Source organism: Mus pahari, chromosome X (genome assembly GCF_900095145.1).
Source record: "Mus pahari chromosome X, PAHARI_EIJ_v1.1, whole genome shotgun sequence".
Taxonomy (NCBI): Eukaryota; Metazoa; Chordata; class Mammalia; order Rodentia; family Muridae; genus Mus; species Mus pahari.
The window spans coordinates 132,089,928-132,109,035 of NC_034613.1; the positions used below are offsets into that span (position 1 = coordinate 132,089,928).

General features: G+C 40.0%; 1 protein-coding gene across 2 annotated transcripts in view; it reads left to right on the forward strand.

The window, feature by feature from the left end:
* Klf8 (Kruppel like factor 8) overlaps positions 1-11,876 on the forward strand; it is an 87,210-nt gene extending 75,334 nt beyond the window's left edge. The window contains exon 6 of one of the 2 annotated variants that reach the window (XM_021188035.2): positions 5,662-11,876. In XM_021188035.2, coding sequence (XP_021043694.1) covers positions 5,662-5,843 — 182 coding nt within the window. In that variant the 3' untranslated portion in view covers positions 5,844-11,876. The remainder of the gene's footprint in view (positions 1-5,661) is intronic. The other variant, XM_021188036.1, reaches the window with a different exon arrangement.
* The last annotated feature ends 7,232 nt before the right edge of the window (positions 11,877-19,108 follow it).

Consider the following 19,108-nt stretch of genomic DNA (forward strand, 5'->3'; position numbering starts at 1 on the left):
CACTTTGTAGACCAGGCTGGCCTCGAACTCAGAAATCCACCTGCCTCTGCCTCCCGAGTGCTGGGATTAAAGGCGTGCGCCACCACGCCCGGCTATTTATGCCTACATCTTGAAGTATTTCACATACTTTCCTCTAATAGTTTCAGAATGATGGGTCTGACACTAATTTCGGTTCCACTTTGAGTTGAGTGTTGTTTAGTGAACGCTAAGGATATATTTTTAATGTTTTGCCTGTGGATATAACCAGTTTCCCCAACACAATTTCAGGATGAACTTTCTCCAGTATATTTATATTAGCCACTTCTCATCATTGGAACTAAATATTGGAGCAAGCCAATTTTAAGGGGGAAAGATTTATTATGGTTCCTGATTTCAGAGGTTTTAGTCTATGGCCACCTGCCTGCCTCCATTGCTTCTGGTGAAGCAGAGCATCATGGTAGAAGAAAGTGGCTCACCTCACGGTGGCGTACAAGAGATACAGAGTTTTAAGACCATGAATGTATTAAGCATTGATCATGACCCTCATAATTCAGTTACTCCTAGCATTACCAGCTAGGGACATAACCTTTGTACCAAAACATAATGGTATGGGTTGTTTGTTTGTTTGTTTTGCTTTAGTCAAGGATTAGCTGGCTATAGATGTGTGGTTGATTTCTAGATTCTTTATTCTATTCTGTTGATATGTTTGATTTTATACCAATACTATGTTTGATTTTTTTGTTACTAATGCTCTGTAGTACATTTTGAAATGAAATATTATAGTAACTTCTATTGTCAATCTCCAACCCCAATAAGCCTGTTAAAGAACACACAACTCAGTTACAGTATTTATAAACTGTAGGCCTAGATTGGGCAGATATATCACTAGACTGCTTTAGTCCCCAGCTATGAGAGTCCTTGCTACTTGTGGCTTCTCCAGGCCACGTGGTTCTGTTCCATCTTCCTTCCACCTGTTATTCCTCTCTCTTTCCTCCATCTCCTCATTTCTCTCCTTCTTCCTCTCTTCCATTACTCTCTAAAACCTCCAGATCTACCTTTCTCTTCCACTGCCCAATCCCAGGCTCTCGCCTTTATTTGACCAGTTAAAATGAGCACAAGGTTCACATGAAATCACCTGAGTACATGAGCCACTCCTCGTCTGGGCAGCCCCTCTTGAGGAAGCAGAATTAGCATCAGTATACCAATAGCACCAGGGCAATCCACAAATACCTTCAGCAGTACACATTTTTTTAAAAGATTTATTTATTTTATTTATATGACTATACTGTAGCTGTCTTCAGACACACACCAGAAGAGGGCACCAGATCCCATTACAGATGGTTGTGAGCCACCATGTGATTGTGGGGAATTGAACTCAGGACCTCTGGAAGAGCAGTCGGTAGTCTTAACCGCTGAGCCATCTCTCCAGCCCCTTAGGATTGTTTTGACTATTTTGTTCTTATGCTTTAATATAAATTTAAAGATTTTCTTTCTATTTTTTTGAAGACTGTGATAGGTGTTACATTTAATATGTAGATTGCTTTCAGAATTGTGACCATTTTATAATACTTACTTGACCAGTCCAAGAAACTGGGAGGTCTGTCTATGTTGGAATACCTACAGGTTTTGTTTTGTTTTGTTTTGTTTTTGTTTTTCAGTGTTTCATAATTTTTATTTTTAGTCTTCCATCTTTTGGTCTTCTGTCTCCTTGGCTAGATTTATTTCAGGATAATCTTAGACATTTGCGATTGGGGTTCATTACTTTAAAAATGACACTTATCAATTTATTTTGTGTGTTGGGTAGGTGCTTGTGCCACAGGTCTTTGTATGGAGGTCAGAGGACAAATTGCAGGAGTTGGTTCTCTCTTTCCACCATATGGATTCTCACATGTCAGGCTTGGTAGCAAGCACCTTTACCAACTGAACCTTCTCAACCTGTCTTTCTTTGTTTCTTCATTCTTATTTGTCTTACCTTATTGCCATGAATAAGATTTCAGTACTATATTTAAGAAGAGTGTGGCTTGCATATATTTTGTTTTATTTATTTATTTACAAGAAGCTCTTTTAGTCTCTCCTCATTCTGTATTATGCTGGTTATATGCTTACTGTATCCTTTGTCAGGTTGAGATGTGATCCTCCTGTTCCCACGTTTATCAAGATTATCCTGGGATATTTATCTTTGATCCTATTTATGTACTGTGTTAACATTATTCATTTTTGTACATTGACCCATCCTGACACACCAAGAATGAAACCAAGTTAACCATGGCTTATTATTTTTCTATGCTGTTTAATTCAGTTTGAAAATACTTTATTGGGGATTTTTGTGTCTATGTTCATCAAGGCTGTTGGCCTGTAGCTTGTTTGTTTGCTTTTTTCCCTGATGTGTCCTCATCAGGTTTTGGTGTATATCTAGATAACACTGACCTTAGTTTGAACACAAGCTTCTTTAACCACAGTGAAAGGCAAAAAGATCTTGAAATAGACTTCTTCAGGGTGCAGTGAGCTCAGAGTGCCACATGATGGTAGCAGTTTAACAAGCTAATTATTCATTTGGGTGTAGTGAAAATAGGAATTCCTAGGAGAAATCCTTGAACAATTATAACAAATTCTATACATAGCGAAACTGTTGTGAAGTGTGGAGTTGGGCTACTCGTGTGTAACTGTCTAGACTTTTCCCTTTTGTTTGGTGAGAGAGATAAGACAAGGTAGTCCTACCTAGTCTAGAACTCATTATGTAGACCAAGCTGGCTTCGAACTCAGCGATCACCCTGTTTCTTCCTTATGGGTCTGGGATTAAATCTATGTACCACTACACTCAGGCTATCTTTAGTCTTAAAACATCCAGGTGTGTGTCAGTATTCTTACAGGCTAATGTAAAAATTTCTGAATATTAAAATGATCAGTAACTAACATTTTTAATCAACCAAATAGTTTCCTGGTACTACTCCAAACCTGTGAAGTCAGGCTGGACCCCATTCTGTTGTCCAGTTATCTAACAGGTATACAATTAATTAGTGAACACTTAAGAGGGTTATTAGGTGTTAGCCATAAGTTAAAAGAAATGAAGAAAATCTGATTGGCACCAGACATTAAAACTGTGAAGCTGTAAATGCCTTGGAAGTTTTATAATGGGGAAAGGAGGGATAGAAGAACAAAGACTGCTAGACTCTCCCCCCCATTTATTTATTTATGTATTTATGTATTTATTTATTTATTTATTCATTCATTCATTCATTTATTTTTCATCCTGATTGCTGCCCCCACCAGTCCCCCCTCACAAAGTCTCTCCCCCCGCCCCTCCCCTTCTCCTCTGAGAGGGTGGGGCCCCCTAGGTATCTCTCCCCACCCTGACACATCAAGTCTCTGCAGGGCTAGGTGCATCTTCTCCCACTGAGGCCAGATGAGGCAGCCCAATTGGCAAAGGATTCCATAGATAGGCAACAGCTTTAGGGATATAGCCTCTGCACCAGCTGTTGGGGGACCCACATGAAGAATGAAGTATACACCTACTACATACGTGCTAGGGGCCTCAGTCCAGCCCATGTATGCTCTTTGGTTGGTGATTCAGTCTCTGGGAGCCCCCAAGGTTCCAGGTTAGTTGATTCTGTTGGTCTCCTGTGGCATTCCTGTCCCCTTCATTTCCTTCAATTCTTCCCCCAACTCTTCCATAAGAGTTTCCCAGCTCCTGTGTTTGGCTGAGGCTCTCTGCATCTGTTTCAGTCAGCTCCTGGGTGGAGCCTCTCAGAGGACAGTTGTGCTAGTCTCCCATCTGCAAGCCTAACAGAGTATCATTAGTAGTGTCAGGGATTGGTGCTTGCCCATGGGATGGATCCCAAGTTGTGCTGGTTATTGGTCAGCCATTTCTTGAGGCTCTGCTCCATCTTTCTCCCTGCATTTCTTTTAAACAGGACAGGACTACAGAGTGAATCCCCAAATAGCCAGGGCTGCACAGTGGAACCTTGTCTAGAAAAAAGCCAAAGAAAAAAGTTAGATTTATTTATTTTCATTTTATGTATATGGGTATTTTACCCATGTGTATATCTATATACCATGTCACATGGTGTCAACAGAGCCCAGAAGAAGGCATCAGATTCTCTGGAACTGGAGTTACAGATAGTAGTGAGCCGCATCTGGGTGCTGGGAATTGAGCCTAGGTCTTCTGTAAGAGCAGCCAGTGCCCAGAACAGCTGGACCATCTCTCTAACCCCAATTAACTTTTGCAACAGAAGCTCGCTTAGAAACCTAGTTTAGCCTCAAATTCTTGACCCTACTACCTTAGTTTCTTTAGTACATGTTATATGTACATACAAATACACACACACACACACACACACACACACACACACACACACGTACTATAAGTGGATTGTGCTGTGGTTATTCTTTTTACACTAACCCCTTCTTTTCCTTTCCTTAACATGCATGTCTCATGATACAATCCAACTATAACCTAAAGTCTCCAAGGATGGAGCTATCTAAAATACTTGGGCTTAACAACTCTCCCCATTCCTTTTTATGTATAAATTTCTGACCTTACACAGAAGCAAGCTTTTGCTGAGTGCTCTTTCCACTGAGTCACCTGTTCTTATTGCAGATGACTTTATTTCAGATTGTTCATTAGGAAGTATCAGATGAGATACTTGTTACAGTATCTCATTACATCTGGATCTCTGTTACAGTTTGCATGTAGAATTCCGCCAATGGGCTCATGTATTTGAAAACTTGCTCTCCAGCTAGTTATGCTGTTTGGGGGAGGTTATGGAAATTCTGGCAGTTGGAGGTTGACTGTAGGAAGTGAATCTCTGGAAGGCAGGCTTATAGCCCATACCCACTTTCTATCCTCTTACTGCTTCCTGATCTATAGAGATGTGAACCAAGCTCCTGACTTAATGGAGCCTCTTAGCACCTTGTCTACTTTTCCATAATGGACTATATTCATCCCTCAAACTGTGAGCCAAAATAAGTCCTGTTCTCCGTAGTGTGTCTTGCCGGGCATTTGGATCCAGAAATGGGAAATGTAATGAATATCATTCAGATTGTATTGTTTACTAGCAATCTAGGTTTTCTTTTGTTTGGGGGTTTTCCTCCTTCTTTTTGAGACAATGCCTTACTATATAGCCTTGCATAACCTGGACTCACTATGCAGATCAGCCTGACCTCAAACTTGCACTGTTCCTCCTGCCTCTGGCCTCTACTGTCTCCCTTTTAAAATGCTTTGAACACCTTTTGAGATATAGTTACCTCTGTTTAGTGTTGAGAAAATAGACTTGACCAGGGGAAAGGGATTACTTAGTAGAATTCAAGCAGAATTCAATGACTCTTTGAGAGCCTGTGTTCTTCCCGATGCACTGTCTCAACCTAACTTCAGAACTTCAAGCAGCAGTATGTAGAGGCATTTTTTATGTTTTTTACCACAAAACCAAAACAAACAAAAAACAAATATGTGAAATAATGCATATGCTAGTTAACTGTATTTAACCAGTCCCATAGTGTGTACATATCATGAAACTAGAAGACATGCAATATGACGTTTATTTGTCAAACTAATTAATTTAAAAGGTGAATAACAGCACTTCTTCAAGGCGACTGTCTTTTTGACTGAAGCCTTGATATAAATGTAAATTATGTATTTCTGCTATTTTTCTGATTGCCTTCAATATCATCATGTTTTTCCTGCAGGAGAGAAGCCTTACAAGTGCACCTGGGACGGCTGTTCCTGGAAATTTGCTCGCTCGGATGAGCTTACTCGCCATTTCCGTAAGCACACGGGCATCAAGCCGTTCCGGTGCACAGACTGCAACCGCAGTTTTTCTCGATCTGACCACTTGTCCCTCCACCGCCGGCGTCATGACACCATGTGAATATCACAGGCCACAGCAGACATGCTGCAATGGCCTCCTGAGTGTGTGCTGACGTCGTAACTACGTTTGCCTCTTTGACTACAACTTGCCCCCATGATTGGGGTTCGAACAGCCTACTGAGCCAGGTTAATGAGACTGGAAAACAAGTTAGCTGGTCTCCCATGTGGCTCTTCATATTCCACTTTCACCTCTCCACTGTCCAGACTTCAGTTTTTGCAACCTCTTCCTGGGTTGAATTCAGTGCGGCGCCCATGGCTGCCCTCCCTGTTCCCTCATGCTATATTATAGACATTTTTCCTACAATAACAAAACAGGAATTAAACTCAAGGCTGTGAACAAACATCTGCTGCTCCCTCCTCTCCCCCCACCAGGTTTCTCTTGTTTTCTAAAGATTTTATTCATGTGTGTGTGTATATATATACATACATATATATATATGTATGTATATATATACTGTAACCAGTACTTAATATCACTTAGCAATGTCCTAAAATGAGGGTTTTTTCAAAGTTGTAGCTACAAGGGGCATAACAGTAGAGTTGGTTGATCAAATTTACATAGAATTGAGTCTGAAATACAGAGTCTCATGCTAACCGTGAAGGTTTTGTAGATCCAGTTTTACTTGTTCTTAACAGTTTGGTTTACAGGCAGTGCCAGCCCTCTTTTGAAGTTCATCAAAAGCAATGAAGGGATTCCTTGACCTCCTTTTCCTCCTCATGCTCTTTTAGAATAAAAGGTTTTATGGCACAAATCCATTCTTTTTAGGTTAAGTTTGGACAAATATTCAAAGCACAGAGAGAGAGATCAGTAGGAGAAGTATTCTAGGAAAATATGTGGGCAGTGACAGGCAAGAGCAAACCTGGGAGCACCCTGTGAACAATTGCTTGGATAAGGTGTTAGAACTGCTGTTAATCCCAAACCTCATTCAGAGGGCAGCCTGTTGAAACATCACTTTTGATGGGCTCCACTGTACTGTTTATTCTTTTGTTTACATAAGGCAACCATTCAGCGTATTACCTGATGAGAAATTGCACACTGAGCACGTCATAGAGAGGTGAGGGGTTGCACTAAAGGAATTTTGTTTACTTCATGCCATTTTGGGCATTTGTTCTTCTCTTTCTAATGGGATGGAAAAGGTTTTCTTTCTGACACTGACATATAGAAAGCATTTTTTTATGTTTTACAACTGCTATTAATACCCAAGCCATTTATTTTATTTAGACATAACAACAGGATGCATAATATACATTTGGTTGCCCAATCAGACTGTTCATAATATTCTCTGGGGCATAAAACCTTCTGTTCCTGGCCCTGGACCTCATATCTACCTCTTCGTGGCATATTTCCTCTCCTGGGAAAAAAGGAGAGGGGCTTTGTATTAGTAGGATTGGACGCAGCCTCTCGCCTAAAGGTTTTCTTCATATGAAACCTTTATTTCTTGGCAGATATTCAAAATGTTCTGGCTTGAACAATTTAGGTTACTACCTCCTGTGGCTGTACTTTCTAACTAAAGCCTAGAATTCTACCATCCAGAAGGGGTCCTGTCTACTTCTACCCATCCCTCACGTTTTACAGATGAGGCAAATACGGGTCAGATTCTTTCTCCAGATAATTCCTTGAGGCCTTACAGACCTGTATACACCTTCTCCCAGGGATCACACTAGTAAACCAAATTAAAGAAAAAAAAAGTTATGTGATTGGTTGCAATATTTGTCCAATTTTATGTTATACTTCAGAAAACTTTAAGTCACTTAAATTCATGTATATTTGGTGACAAAGTAAGTAGGGCGTGCTTATGGTCATGGCCACTTAACACCGGGCACACAGTGTTTCAAGTCGCACTTTTTGATAATTCTGATTTGTTTTAATTTACCTTGTTTCAAGTTTCAATGTCTTTCCAGAGCATAAATTCTCCATAAGTTAAGGCCTACTTGTACTTTTCATGTAGGTTTTACTGTTACTGCTTTGGTAAGGGATTTGTCCTGACTCTGGGTGTACAAGTTCCAGGCTGTATACTAATTACTAAAGCACTAATCAATATCTAGAGCTAGTCTACTAATGGGGACCACAATGTCAGGCAGATTGAAAAATGTATATTCCTACCATACATGGGCTTAAGCTTGTAATTGAGTAGTTGGTACAATGCTACAGAACAGAGTCCAAAGGGTTATGTGTTTCTGTTCCATTTTGGCTCCTAAATTTGTTTTCCAGATATTGGAATTGGCATGTGCCCCTTAGACTTCAGGATATTGAGACATATGTTTATTAATGAGCACTATGAAATTATAGTACTCATAAGGGTGATCAGCTGAGGATCCCAGATACTGATGTTCCTAGCATCTCTGAGCCTTTATTCAAGTATGTTTCTGCAGAGTCATAATAGACTTTGCAAATGCTTTGTCCATTGTCTTTAGCCAAGAACCAATTCTAACCATATTCTCTTTGCTCTTTTTGTCCCCAAATGGCAAAAATCTTTCCAGTTACAAGCATAATCTTTACAGATGTGTTATGATTAAGAGAACTTCTCAGAGGAAATGAACTCAAACAGTATAGTGCAGAATTACTGCACCAAAAGCACATAAGTTTGCTAGATAGTGGAATATAAAGGAAACCATTCCACTTCTCTTGGTTAACATCTGAGGTTTAACTAAGTGTAATGGGCTTACAATAGCCAAAGACTGTTAGGATGACATTTGCCTAGGATATGGAAATTTTGACTGGATGGATAATATTCAGGAGTTTATTGTAGTGAAGTTTCTCCCTCTGTAGACATCTGGCAGCTGAACAGAATTGTTGGTAATTGCCATTGTAAAGTGTAAGAAATGTAAACTGGACTGGTTTGATGGATTAGTGGAGTTCATTATGTACAAACCCACAAATGTTTGTAAAGAGAATTTCTTTTTAAATAAACTTTACATGTTGGAACTCTTTTTTTTTTTGAGATTTTCAGGAAAATGTGAAGGTAGAACAGAGTTCCTGTTTACTCTACATTTTACATTAGATTGGTATAATTGTTACAATTAGTGAAGTTATACTGATACATTAACATTAACTACAATCAATGCTTTGGTCAGACTTCCTTGGCTTTAACCTGCTGTTCTTTTTTCTGTTTTAATATCGCCTTCAAAATACAACATTGTATTAATAATAACAGCACCTTATTCTCCTCATTGTGATAGCTTCTTGGAGGAGTTCTTTGTTCTCAAGGACCTTGGAGTATGTTTTTCAGTTGGGGTTTATTTCATATTCTTCTCATGAAAAAACTAGGTCAATGAAAGTCAGGCATGGTAGAGAACACTTTCCTTTTAATCCCAGCACTTGGGAGGCAAAGGCAGGTGGATCTCTGAGTTCGAGGCCAGCCTGGTCTACAGAGTGAGTTCCAGGACAGTCGGGCTACACAGAGAAAAACCCTGTCTCAGAAAAACAAAAACAAAAAACCCTACCATAATGGATTAATGGATTTGGGTCCAAACAACCACACAAGTGAGTTACTATTTTCATAACATCATCTTTATATGACTAATCATTCTTCATATTATCCTTAGTCACATGACTAAGATAGTGTCTGAGATTTCTCCCCTATATCCTTTTTCCTATCATCATACTGCAATCTTTGGAGGGAAGTTACTGTGTTCAGCCCACATATACAGAAATGGTGAGTTAGGTACTATGTCCTTGAGAGCAAGTGTTCAAATATTTTGGAATTTTTTGCATTGGGAGCTTTGCCTCCTCTTTATTTATTTACTTACATGTTTATTTTTGTCAACATGGACTCATTGATATTTATTTTATAGTTTATCTTAGAATCCAATGCAACTTTTATTTTGTTGCCAAATTGTAACTTTAATTGTTAGGAGCTTTTTTGAATTGATTGTGAAGTCTTGTTTGCATACCCCATCATTGTTTTTTGTCTTCAGCAAGTGAGTAATTTTTGGTGTTGCAAGATGTTCCAGGAACATCTTTTTTTTTTTTTTGGAGGGCAATTTTATAATCTGGCATTTCATCAATAAGTTCTAATCCCTTTTACTGAAGAATTATAACCAAGGTGTAGGTACTATAAATGTTTGCTACTTTGCAAATATTTCTTCAAGTTCTTCTCAGTCACTAGAAAAAAGAAATATATGCATATATTAAGTTTTATATATACACATGCTTGTAAACATTTCCACATATCATCTTTATGATGATTTATATGAGTTTATATCATTGTCTTCAATCCTTAGTTATCTGCATATCTTTCCATTCTATCTGCAAGAACCATAGCTCATCTTCTGCCATTTATTAATTTTTGAAATCCATATTAATACTAGTGAAATACATATTAACAGTGTCTTATGTGTTATTCTGTATACCCATGAGAAAAGTCAACTAGAACCCGGTGCTTATGTACACGATAGTAACATTTTTAGAACTTCAACTCTCTGAAACAAAATGCTCTACAAGATTCTTGAATAAGAGATAATCTGTATTCACAATTCTATCCTAGTCCCCAAATGCTTTCTCATACATGAAACAAACCATCAGTGATTGACCTAGCCTTGAATGGGCCAAGGGAGCATGTTGATCCTTCGTAGTATGTTAATTCCTGTAGAAGGGATCAAAGAGAAAGCAGCTACATGGGTCTAATTTGAAGAAACACTTAGCACTGTCCTTTTCTCTACTGAAAATGGATCTCTGACAACTGGGTGGTACCCTGATTTGCCTCTCTTCTGTTATTTTCCCCAGTTTTTAGGCAAGTCACATCACCTCTCTGTGCCTCTTTTAACCCATCTCGAAATGGGGATCCACATATCTACCTCACAGGAGTGTTGTGAGGCTTCTTATTAATAGCTGTTTAAAAAAATATGTAATCTCTAAATGAGTAAGAAAGTATTATAATCATTACTATGATGATAATTAGAGTACCCTATATGTATCCTATGGAAAAGGAGATTAGCCTCATTGTTAGTAAACAGCTAAAATTAAGTCAATAAAAGATCAATGAAGAGTGGCCACTGGAAGCAAGATTATTTATTCTGTTACCCTCACTTTCCCTATATCCTCTAAGCATAGGAATATCAACTGTTTCCAGACTCAAAACATACGAGAACCTAAAACAGTAGGAGGCAAAGTAGATTGTCATTTTCAAATTGTGTTTCTTCTACCTTTCTTACTCTGGTTGGACTGCATTACATAGAACTTTGTCAGAAGCACAAAGACAATTTCTCAAAGGGTTTCAGTCTTTGATCAGTTCTGTTCCATCGATTAAGATTTCTCTTTCTGCGTGTACTGTACATTGAACAGTCAAGGTAGGAGGGGAGTGGGTGGGATGGTTGGGTTGGGCATGGACTGGGAGAGAAGGGAAATTACAGATGTGTTTTCCAAACACCTGTTCTCACTTTCCATTTCTTTCTTTTCTGTTTTCCTGGTGGTGGGTTTGGGGCAAGGGAAGAGATACTATTTTGTTAACAAATTCTCCTTCCCTTCCAGTAGATGTTTCCTAGGGTCGGTACAAATAGCTGTGTTGGACCTTACTTTTATAACTATGTTGTATACAGTGTTGTTTTCATTGTATTTTTGAATAAAGGGGGAAGAAAGTCCCTAGTGCTGGCCTAGTGTGACAGGAGGTCACAACAGGAGAGCAGCACCAGAAGCTGACTCTTTGTGGTGGGGAAAGGAGCCTGCAGTAAAGGGATTTATTGGATTTTTGTCATTCTTTAAAGAAATTATAAAGCAGTATATTACACATTAGTCTCTCTGACTCTTCTGTTTGTGCCTCCTCATTTTAGTGCTTTAGAGCAGCACCTATTTTCACTCCATTTTATACTTGTTCCTGTTGAAGTATGGTGTTGAGCAATCTCTCATAGACAAGTCTGTGGTGTACCTGAAGAGAATTGCCTCAGTAAGCATGGCTACCCAGAGGTTACTCTGATGTAGCTCGGTGGGGTTCTCCCATTGCAGCTTCCAGGCCAGGCTGTGTGCTTGAGTACTAAGCAATCATGTTCTGTCTGATTACTGTACTTTTTTAATAATAAAAATATTTTAAACCAGAAACCATGGGTTTTGTGTTTAATACATCTTCTCATTGTATTTCTTCAACATGGAGCAAGAAACTGACTGCAGTTGTTGTCCAGTTGTGGTGACTCACAACTTTAATCCCAGCACTTGGAGGTAGAGGCAGACAGACCTCTGAGTTGGAGGCCAGTGTGGTCTACAGAGTGAGTTTCAGGATGTTCAGGGCTACTACATAGAATCTCTGTCTCAAAAACCAACCAAAAAGGTTGTGCTGGAAGTACTGTATAATATTGTGTGACAACAAAGGAAGCCAGACTATCTTAAACCATGATTTTTCCCTATTTAAGTACGGGCTGCTCTCCCAATTCTTGCTGATACATTCACACATAACCATGAATAGGACTTGTTGAAAATTGCATGCTGTGTTTTTGTATTTCCTATATTGGATCTCTCTAGATTTTGGCAGGGGGTGGGGTGGGGATGGTGGAAGGGTACAGACTCTAACTAGGTTTTCCTGCCCTGTTCTCTTGGTCTTTTTAGATTTTTTAGGGGGGGGGAGTCAATAGGTAAAGGAGGGTATTGGGACAACTTTCAACTTAAAAGACATCTCAGCTGGGTGTGGTGGCGCACACCTTTAATCCCAGCACTCAGGAGGCAGAGGCAGGCGGGTTTCTGAGTTCGAGGCCAGCCTGGTCTACAAAGTGAGTTCCAGGGTAGCCAGAGCTATACAGAGAAACCCTGTCTCGAAAAACAAACAAACAAACAAACAAAAAACCAAAAAGAAGATATCTCAATACATCATTAGTCCTGAGCAGACCCATTGGAAAAAGTCTCATCCAAAACATTGGTATTCCAGAGAAACATTAGGAGGAAAATAAGACTAGAGATTCAGTGATGGAGATTGAGGCCAGGAGTGGCTTTTCCAAGAGCTGTTGGAAAAAGGTTTTCACTACAGATCCTAAACATAATTCGCAGAGCTTACAGATTCCCTGGCACTATTAATTTGTGAAAAGCAAACCATATTATGAAAGGATCATTAAAGAGAGCTTTAAAAAATGAAGTTGGGCTGTCATTCAGGAAACAGGACATGTTAACTTTGAACACCTCCACCTGCTCATCAGAAGCACCTGTAATGACCAGAGTAACACTATTTTGTGCCTGGTAGTTTAACACATGTGACAAATGATTATTGGACAGTTTCCTCATTTGCATTTCCATTTTGTGTAGGTTTCCCTTTTCTGTTATCTGGTTGTCATGGAGCCCATTTCTTAACATCCAACAGCTCCCACCAATACAAGCATGTTCTTGTCCCACCTTCAGAACACTGATTCAGAGCTGCTGAACCTGTGCTTCCAAAATGGAAATCTTTAAGGCCTCAAATGAAGATTTTTTACCTTTTCCAGTTTCTGCATTGAGACTGATTGTCATTACATTATCAGGGGTGGATCAGAGGTGACTCATCTCTGCCTCTGTGCTGCTGCTGACACCAGTACCTACAGCAGTCATCTCTGCACCTCTGCTGCTTTTAGGATGTAAGGGTTTAAAGGTTTCGCTACCTTTTCTTCCACTATTTCTCAATCTCTCTCTCTCTCTCTCTCTCTCTCTCTCTCTCTCTCTCTCTCTCTCTCTCTCTTTTAAGGTTTCAAGTCTTTGTAAGTGTTCTTTGTTGCTGGCTGCCTAGTACGGAAATGGCAAATTTAGGTGTCTAGGAGAATCTAGATATGCCATCAACACTTTGGGAAAGAGTGAATAAAATTTATATCTGTAGTTGGATGAATAAACTCACGTATTTGTACTCTTCTGACTGAAAAGAAGACATTCATTGCTCAGATCTTCTGAAGCCACCACTACTCTGATCACATGTTGTTCCCCTTCCTAAGAAGTAATCTCCATCCTATTTTCAATGACAATCACGTCCCCCCTCTCATTTTAAAATATTTTTTATTTTTGAAATTATAAATAACCTCATTTCTCCCTTCCCTTTCCTCCCTCCAAACTCTCCTGTATATTCCTCCTTGCTTTCAAATTTGGGCCCTCATTTTTGTTAACTATGATTATATAATGCATATTCCTAAATACGATCTTCTAAGTCCATAGAATGTTACTTGCATGTTTATGTTTGTGGGGCTGACCATTTGGTATTGTTCCCTGAAGAAAACTATTTCTCCTGCTCTCAGCACTCCTTAGTTGCCTGTAGTTCTTTGTCTAGGGTTGAGGCTTTATGCCCCTTTCCTGCCCTCCACATTAGCATGTTCATGCCTTGTTCAGATCCTGTTCAGACTTTATAGATGTGGCTTCTGACTTTTCTAGAGGATACAATCTCATAGCAAATGCCCTGTTGTCTGGCTCTTACAATCTCTCCCCTTCCCTTCATCAATGTTACCTGAGCCTTAGGTACAGGAATTGTATTATAAATGTATCTGTTGTGGGACCTGGAGAGCTGGCTCAGAGGTTAAGAGCACTGACTACTCTTCCAGAGGCACTGAGTTCAATTCCCACCAATTACATGGTGGCTCACAATCATCTATACTTTGTATTTTTTATTTTTATTTTTTTAAGCTAATACAATTTATTTTAAAACACAGCTCAGTATGGACATTTTTTTAAATCTTCAAAATTTTAATAGTTAAATGTCTCTTAAATATACATGATACCTTCTGAAGCTAAAAGTAATATGCATTCAACCAGTTTTTAAAATCTTTTTGGAATATTAAACATGTTAAAAGTAGAAGAAAATCTTTTATGAAGTCCTCTATGAAAGGATATGGTGACAGGTTCCTGATTAGACAGAAACTGTTCCATCTCCAAGGGAGAATATGCATCATAACTGTGGCTTCATAGAATGAACTGGGTAGTGTTCCTTCTGTTTCTATTTTGTGGAATAGTTTGAAGAGTATTGCTATTAGGTCTTCTTTGAAGATCTGATAGATTTCTGCACTAAAACCATCTGGCCCTGGGTTTTTGTTTGTGTGTTTGTTTTTGTTTTTTGTTTGTTTGTTTGTTTGTTTGTTTTGGTTGGGAGACTTTTAATGACTGCTTCTATTTCTTTAGGGGTTATGAGACTGTTTAGATGGTGTAGTGGCTATTCCTGGCTATCAGCTTGATATTATCTGGAATGAACTATAGTCCAGAATTGGAAGGCTTACCTGTGGTCCTAATCTGAAGGCTGGGAGATACAAGTTTCTGACCTGGATCTTGGCATGGCGATCTTGAGGCATAGTCTCTGTGAATCCCAGAAGATTAAGACAGGGAGATCTCTGAGTTAAAGGTCATCTGGGCAAAGCAAGTCCCAGATCCAGGCATGGTGGCTCACACCTCATTAATCTGGGTCATGCCTTCTTCTGGAGACCTATATAAGGACATTGGAAGAAGGAAGATTTGGTCCCTCTTCTTTGCCTGCTTGCCTTGTGGGACTGAGCAACTGGTAGATCCTTGGACTTCCATTCACAGCTGCTGTTGACCATTGTTGGGAAGTTGGACTACAGACTGTAAGTCATCAACAAATTCCCTTACTATATAGAGACTACCTATATGTTCTGTGACTCTAGAGAACCCTTACTAATAGAGATGGTTTATCCGATGTTGTTTTAACGTAAGTAGCTGGTATCTGTCTAGAAAATTGTCCATTTCATCCAGAGTTTTCAGTTTTGTTGAGTATAGGCTTTTATGTAGGATCTGATGATTTTTTTGAATTTCCTCGGTTTCTGATGTTATGTCTCCTTTTTCATTTCTGATTTTGTTAATTTGAATACTGTCTCTGTGCCCTCTGGTTCATCTGGCTACGGGTCTGTCTACCTTGTTGATTTTCTTAAGGAACCAGCTTCTGGTTTTGTTGATCCATTGTATATTTCTTTTGTTTCTACTTGGTTGATTTCAGCCCTGAGTTTGATGGTTCCTGCCATGTATTCCTCTTGGATGTATTTGCTTCTTTTTGTTCTAGAGCTTTCAGGTGTGCTGTCAAGCTGCTAGTGTATGCTCTTTAGTTTCTTTTTGGAGGCACTCAGAGGTAGGAGTCTTACCACTGCTTTCATTGTGTCCCATAAGTTTGAGCATGTTGTGCCTTCATTTTTGTTAAATTCTAAAGTCTTTCATTTCTTTCTTTATTTCTTCCTTGACCAAATTATCATTGAGTAGGGCATTGTTCAGCTTCCATGTATATGTGGAATTTCTGTTGTTTTTGTTGCTATTGAAGACCAGCCTTAGTTCGTGGTGATCCGATAGGGTACATGGGATTATTTCAATCTTCTTGTATCTGTTGAGGCCTTTTTTGGGGGTGGGGTGCAGCGAACTTTATAGATGGTATTGAAGAAAGTAGGGAGGGCTCCCTAGGCCCCTCCTGTTATCATGGGGGTCTGAGATGGAAATTGTGTGGGAGATGTTCAGTGTTGGGGGCCAAGTTGGGATAGGGACTCCTCAGCAACCGAGGGCCTCTCTTTTGCTCTTAGTGTCCTTGCTGGAATGGATGGTCCAGGGAGGCCATGTAGGCCATGAAGTCCACCACCCTGTTGCTGTAGCTGTATTCATTGTCATACAGGAAATGAGCTTTACAAAGTTGTCATTGAGAGCAATGCCAACTCCACCATCAAAGGTGGAAGAGTGGGAGTTGCTGTTAAGTCGCAGGAGATAACCTAGTCCTCAGTGTAGCCCAGGATGCCCTTCAGTGGGCCCTCAGATGTCTGCTATACCACCTTCTTGATGTCATCATACTTGGCAGGTTTCTCCAGGTGGCACGTCAGATCCACAATGGACACATTGGGGGTAGGAACACGGAAGGCCATGCCAGTGAGCTTCCCGTTCAGTTCTGGGATGACCTTGCCCATAGCCTTCTCCACACCAGTGGATGCAGGGATGATGTCCTGTCCTAGTCAGTCCCACGGCCATCACGCCACAGCTTTCCAGAGGGGCCATCCACAGTCTTCTGAGTAGCAGTGATGGCATGAACTGTGGTCATGAGCCCTTCCACTATGCCAAAGTTGTCATGGATGACCTTGGCTGGGGGGCTAAGCAGTTGGTGGTGCAGGATGCATTGCTGACAATCTTGAATGAGTTGTCATATTTCTTGTGGTTCACCCCCATCATAAACATGGGGGCATTGGCAGAAGGAGTGGAGATGACAACCCTCTTGCCCCCACCCTTCAAGTGGGCCCCGACCTTCTCCATGGTGGTGAAATGCCAGTAGACTCCATGACATACTCAGCACCAGCATCATCCCATTTGATGTTAGCGGGATCTCCCTCCTGAAAGATGGTGATGGGCTTTTAGTTGATGACAAGCTTCCCATTCTCAGTCTGGACTGTTCTGTTGAATTTGCCATGGGTGAAGTCATACTGGAACATGTAGACCATGTAGTTGAGGTCAATGAAGGGGTAGTTGATTGCAACAATCTTTACTTTGCCAAGTGCAGAGCAGAAGGCAGCCCTGGTAACCAGATGCCCAATACAGCCAAATCTGTTCACACCGACCTTCACCATCTTGTCTATGGGATGAGGCTGGCACTGCACAAGAAGATGCGGCCGTCTCTGAAACAGGAAGGAGCAGAGAGCTGTTGAGGCCCTTTTTGTGACAGATTATATGGTCAGTATTGGAGAAGGTACCATGAGGTACTTTCTACAGTGGTCTCCATCTGTTGCACAGACAATTTTTCCTTGATGAAGGGTGAATACCACACTTACTTATGCTGGTTTGGTAAAGGAACAGTTGTAGGTTTTCCTCCAAGATCCATGACTTCACTTGCTAGAGTTCCAGCATCAGGCACATTTCCCTATTGTTGAGCAGAGCTTAAATCCAGTTAGAGATTTAACTATTGCTTTTTGCCAAGGTACAAGTGCCACTACTGAAACCTAGTGGTATGCTGCCATGCTGGAACTGCAGTGCAAAGGAATCACAGCTGTTGCTTGTGTCCCTTCTTTGGAAACTTCCATGGATGGCTCCTCCTTTTCAGTGAGAGTTAGTCCTCCAGGAGCCATCAGGTCACTTCCAGCTCAGGAGCTCTCTTCTACTTTAACAGTAATCATATCATTCCTCTCAATGAACACAAACACAACTTTTACTTTTCTTGTTTGTGAACCTGAAGTATGTGTACTTTTGTACCATGATGGTATATGTAACTCTAGTACTTTTATTTTCATTGCTGTGAGATATTTTATCATATTACTATGATGAAATAAGTTCTTATCTACTCAACATATACTATCCCTTTCAGGGTATGGAGTTCCCCTTACACTTAGGTATTTGGGTTTTCCTTACACTGTTTCAAATCTAAATGTAAAAATGCTTAATGAAAAATAACTTTGGGGCCCAGAGCAAGTAGGCGCTGGAGAGAGAGCAGGGGTGGGGTGAGGTGGGGGAGCAAGAGGGAAAAGGGAAGGGGGGAGATTAAATTAGACAAAACTAATTTATAATAAAATTAGTGTTTTAAAAAAAAAGAAACACAACTTTGGTGGATGTTCTCCTAAATGTCTTTTGATGCCCATTTGTAAGAATTTCTCAAAGGAAAGTATCTAGGGAAGGGAATTCTGATACATAGGACAATTGATTTTTAAGCTTAGCTTGGCGATGTAAAATATTTTTCAATGCAGTTTCACCAATTTATTTACTTATGTGTGAGGCATTTAATCACAGCTCTGATAATATATGTCATAATTTGTTTTTTAAGGGATTCCTGAGAACAGAAGATGATGCATGTAGTATTATTATCCATACTAGCTGTATAATAAAGATTAACAACAGGTATGAAAACTCTCATCACATGTTTTTATTCTTTCAGATACTGACTTGGTGGTTTAGATGGTCACTTTTCTATTATTGCTCTGCTATTTTTCTTTGTAGGATGAATTCACGTTGACTGTACTTTATAATAAATACTGTTATACACCTTAGAGTTTTCCACTTTAGTCTTCATTGTTTTTGTTGTTGTTGCTTTGTCTTTTTTTTCTTTTAAAAAAAAAGGCTTAGTTTTATGTACATTGGTATGCTGCCTGCATGTCTGTGTGAGGGTGTCAGGTCCTCTGGAATTGGAGTTACAGACAATTCTAAGTGTGGGTGCTAGGGCTTAAACTCAGGACCTCTGGAAGAACAGCCAGTGTTCTTAATCTCTGAGCCATCTCTCCAGCTCCTCTTTTTTAAAGATGCTTTCCAGGCAGTGGTGGCATATGCCATTAGTCCCAGCACTCAGGAAGCAGAAATAGGTGGATCTTGGTGAGTTCAAAGCCAGCCTGGTCTATAGAGCAAGTTCCAGGACAACAAGGGCTACACAAAGAACCCCCCCCCCA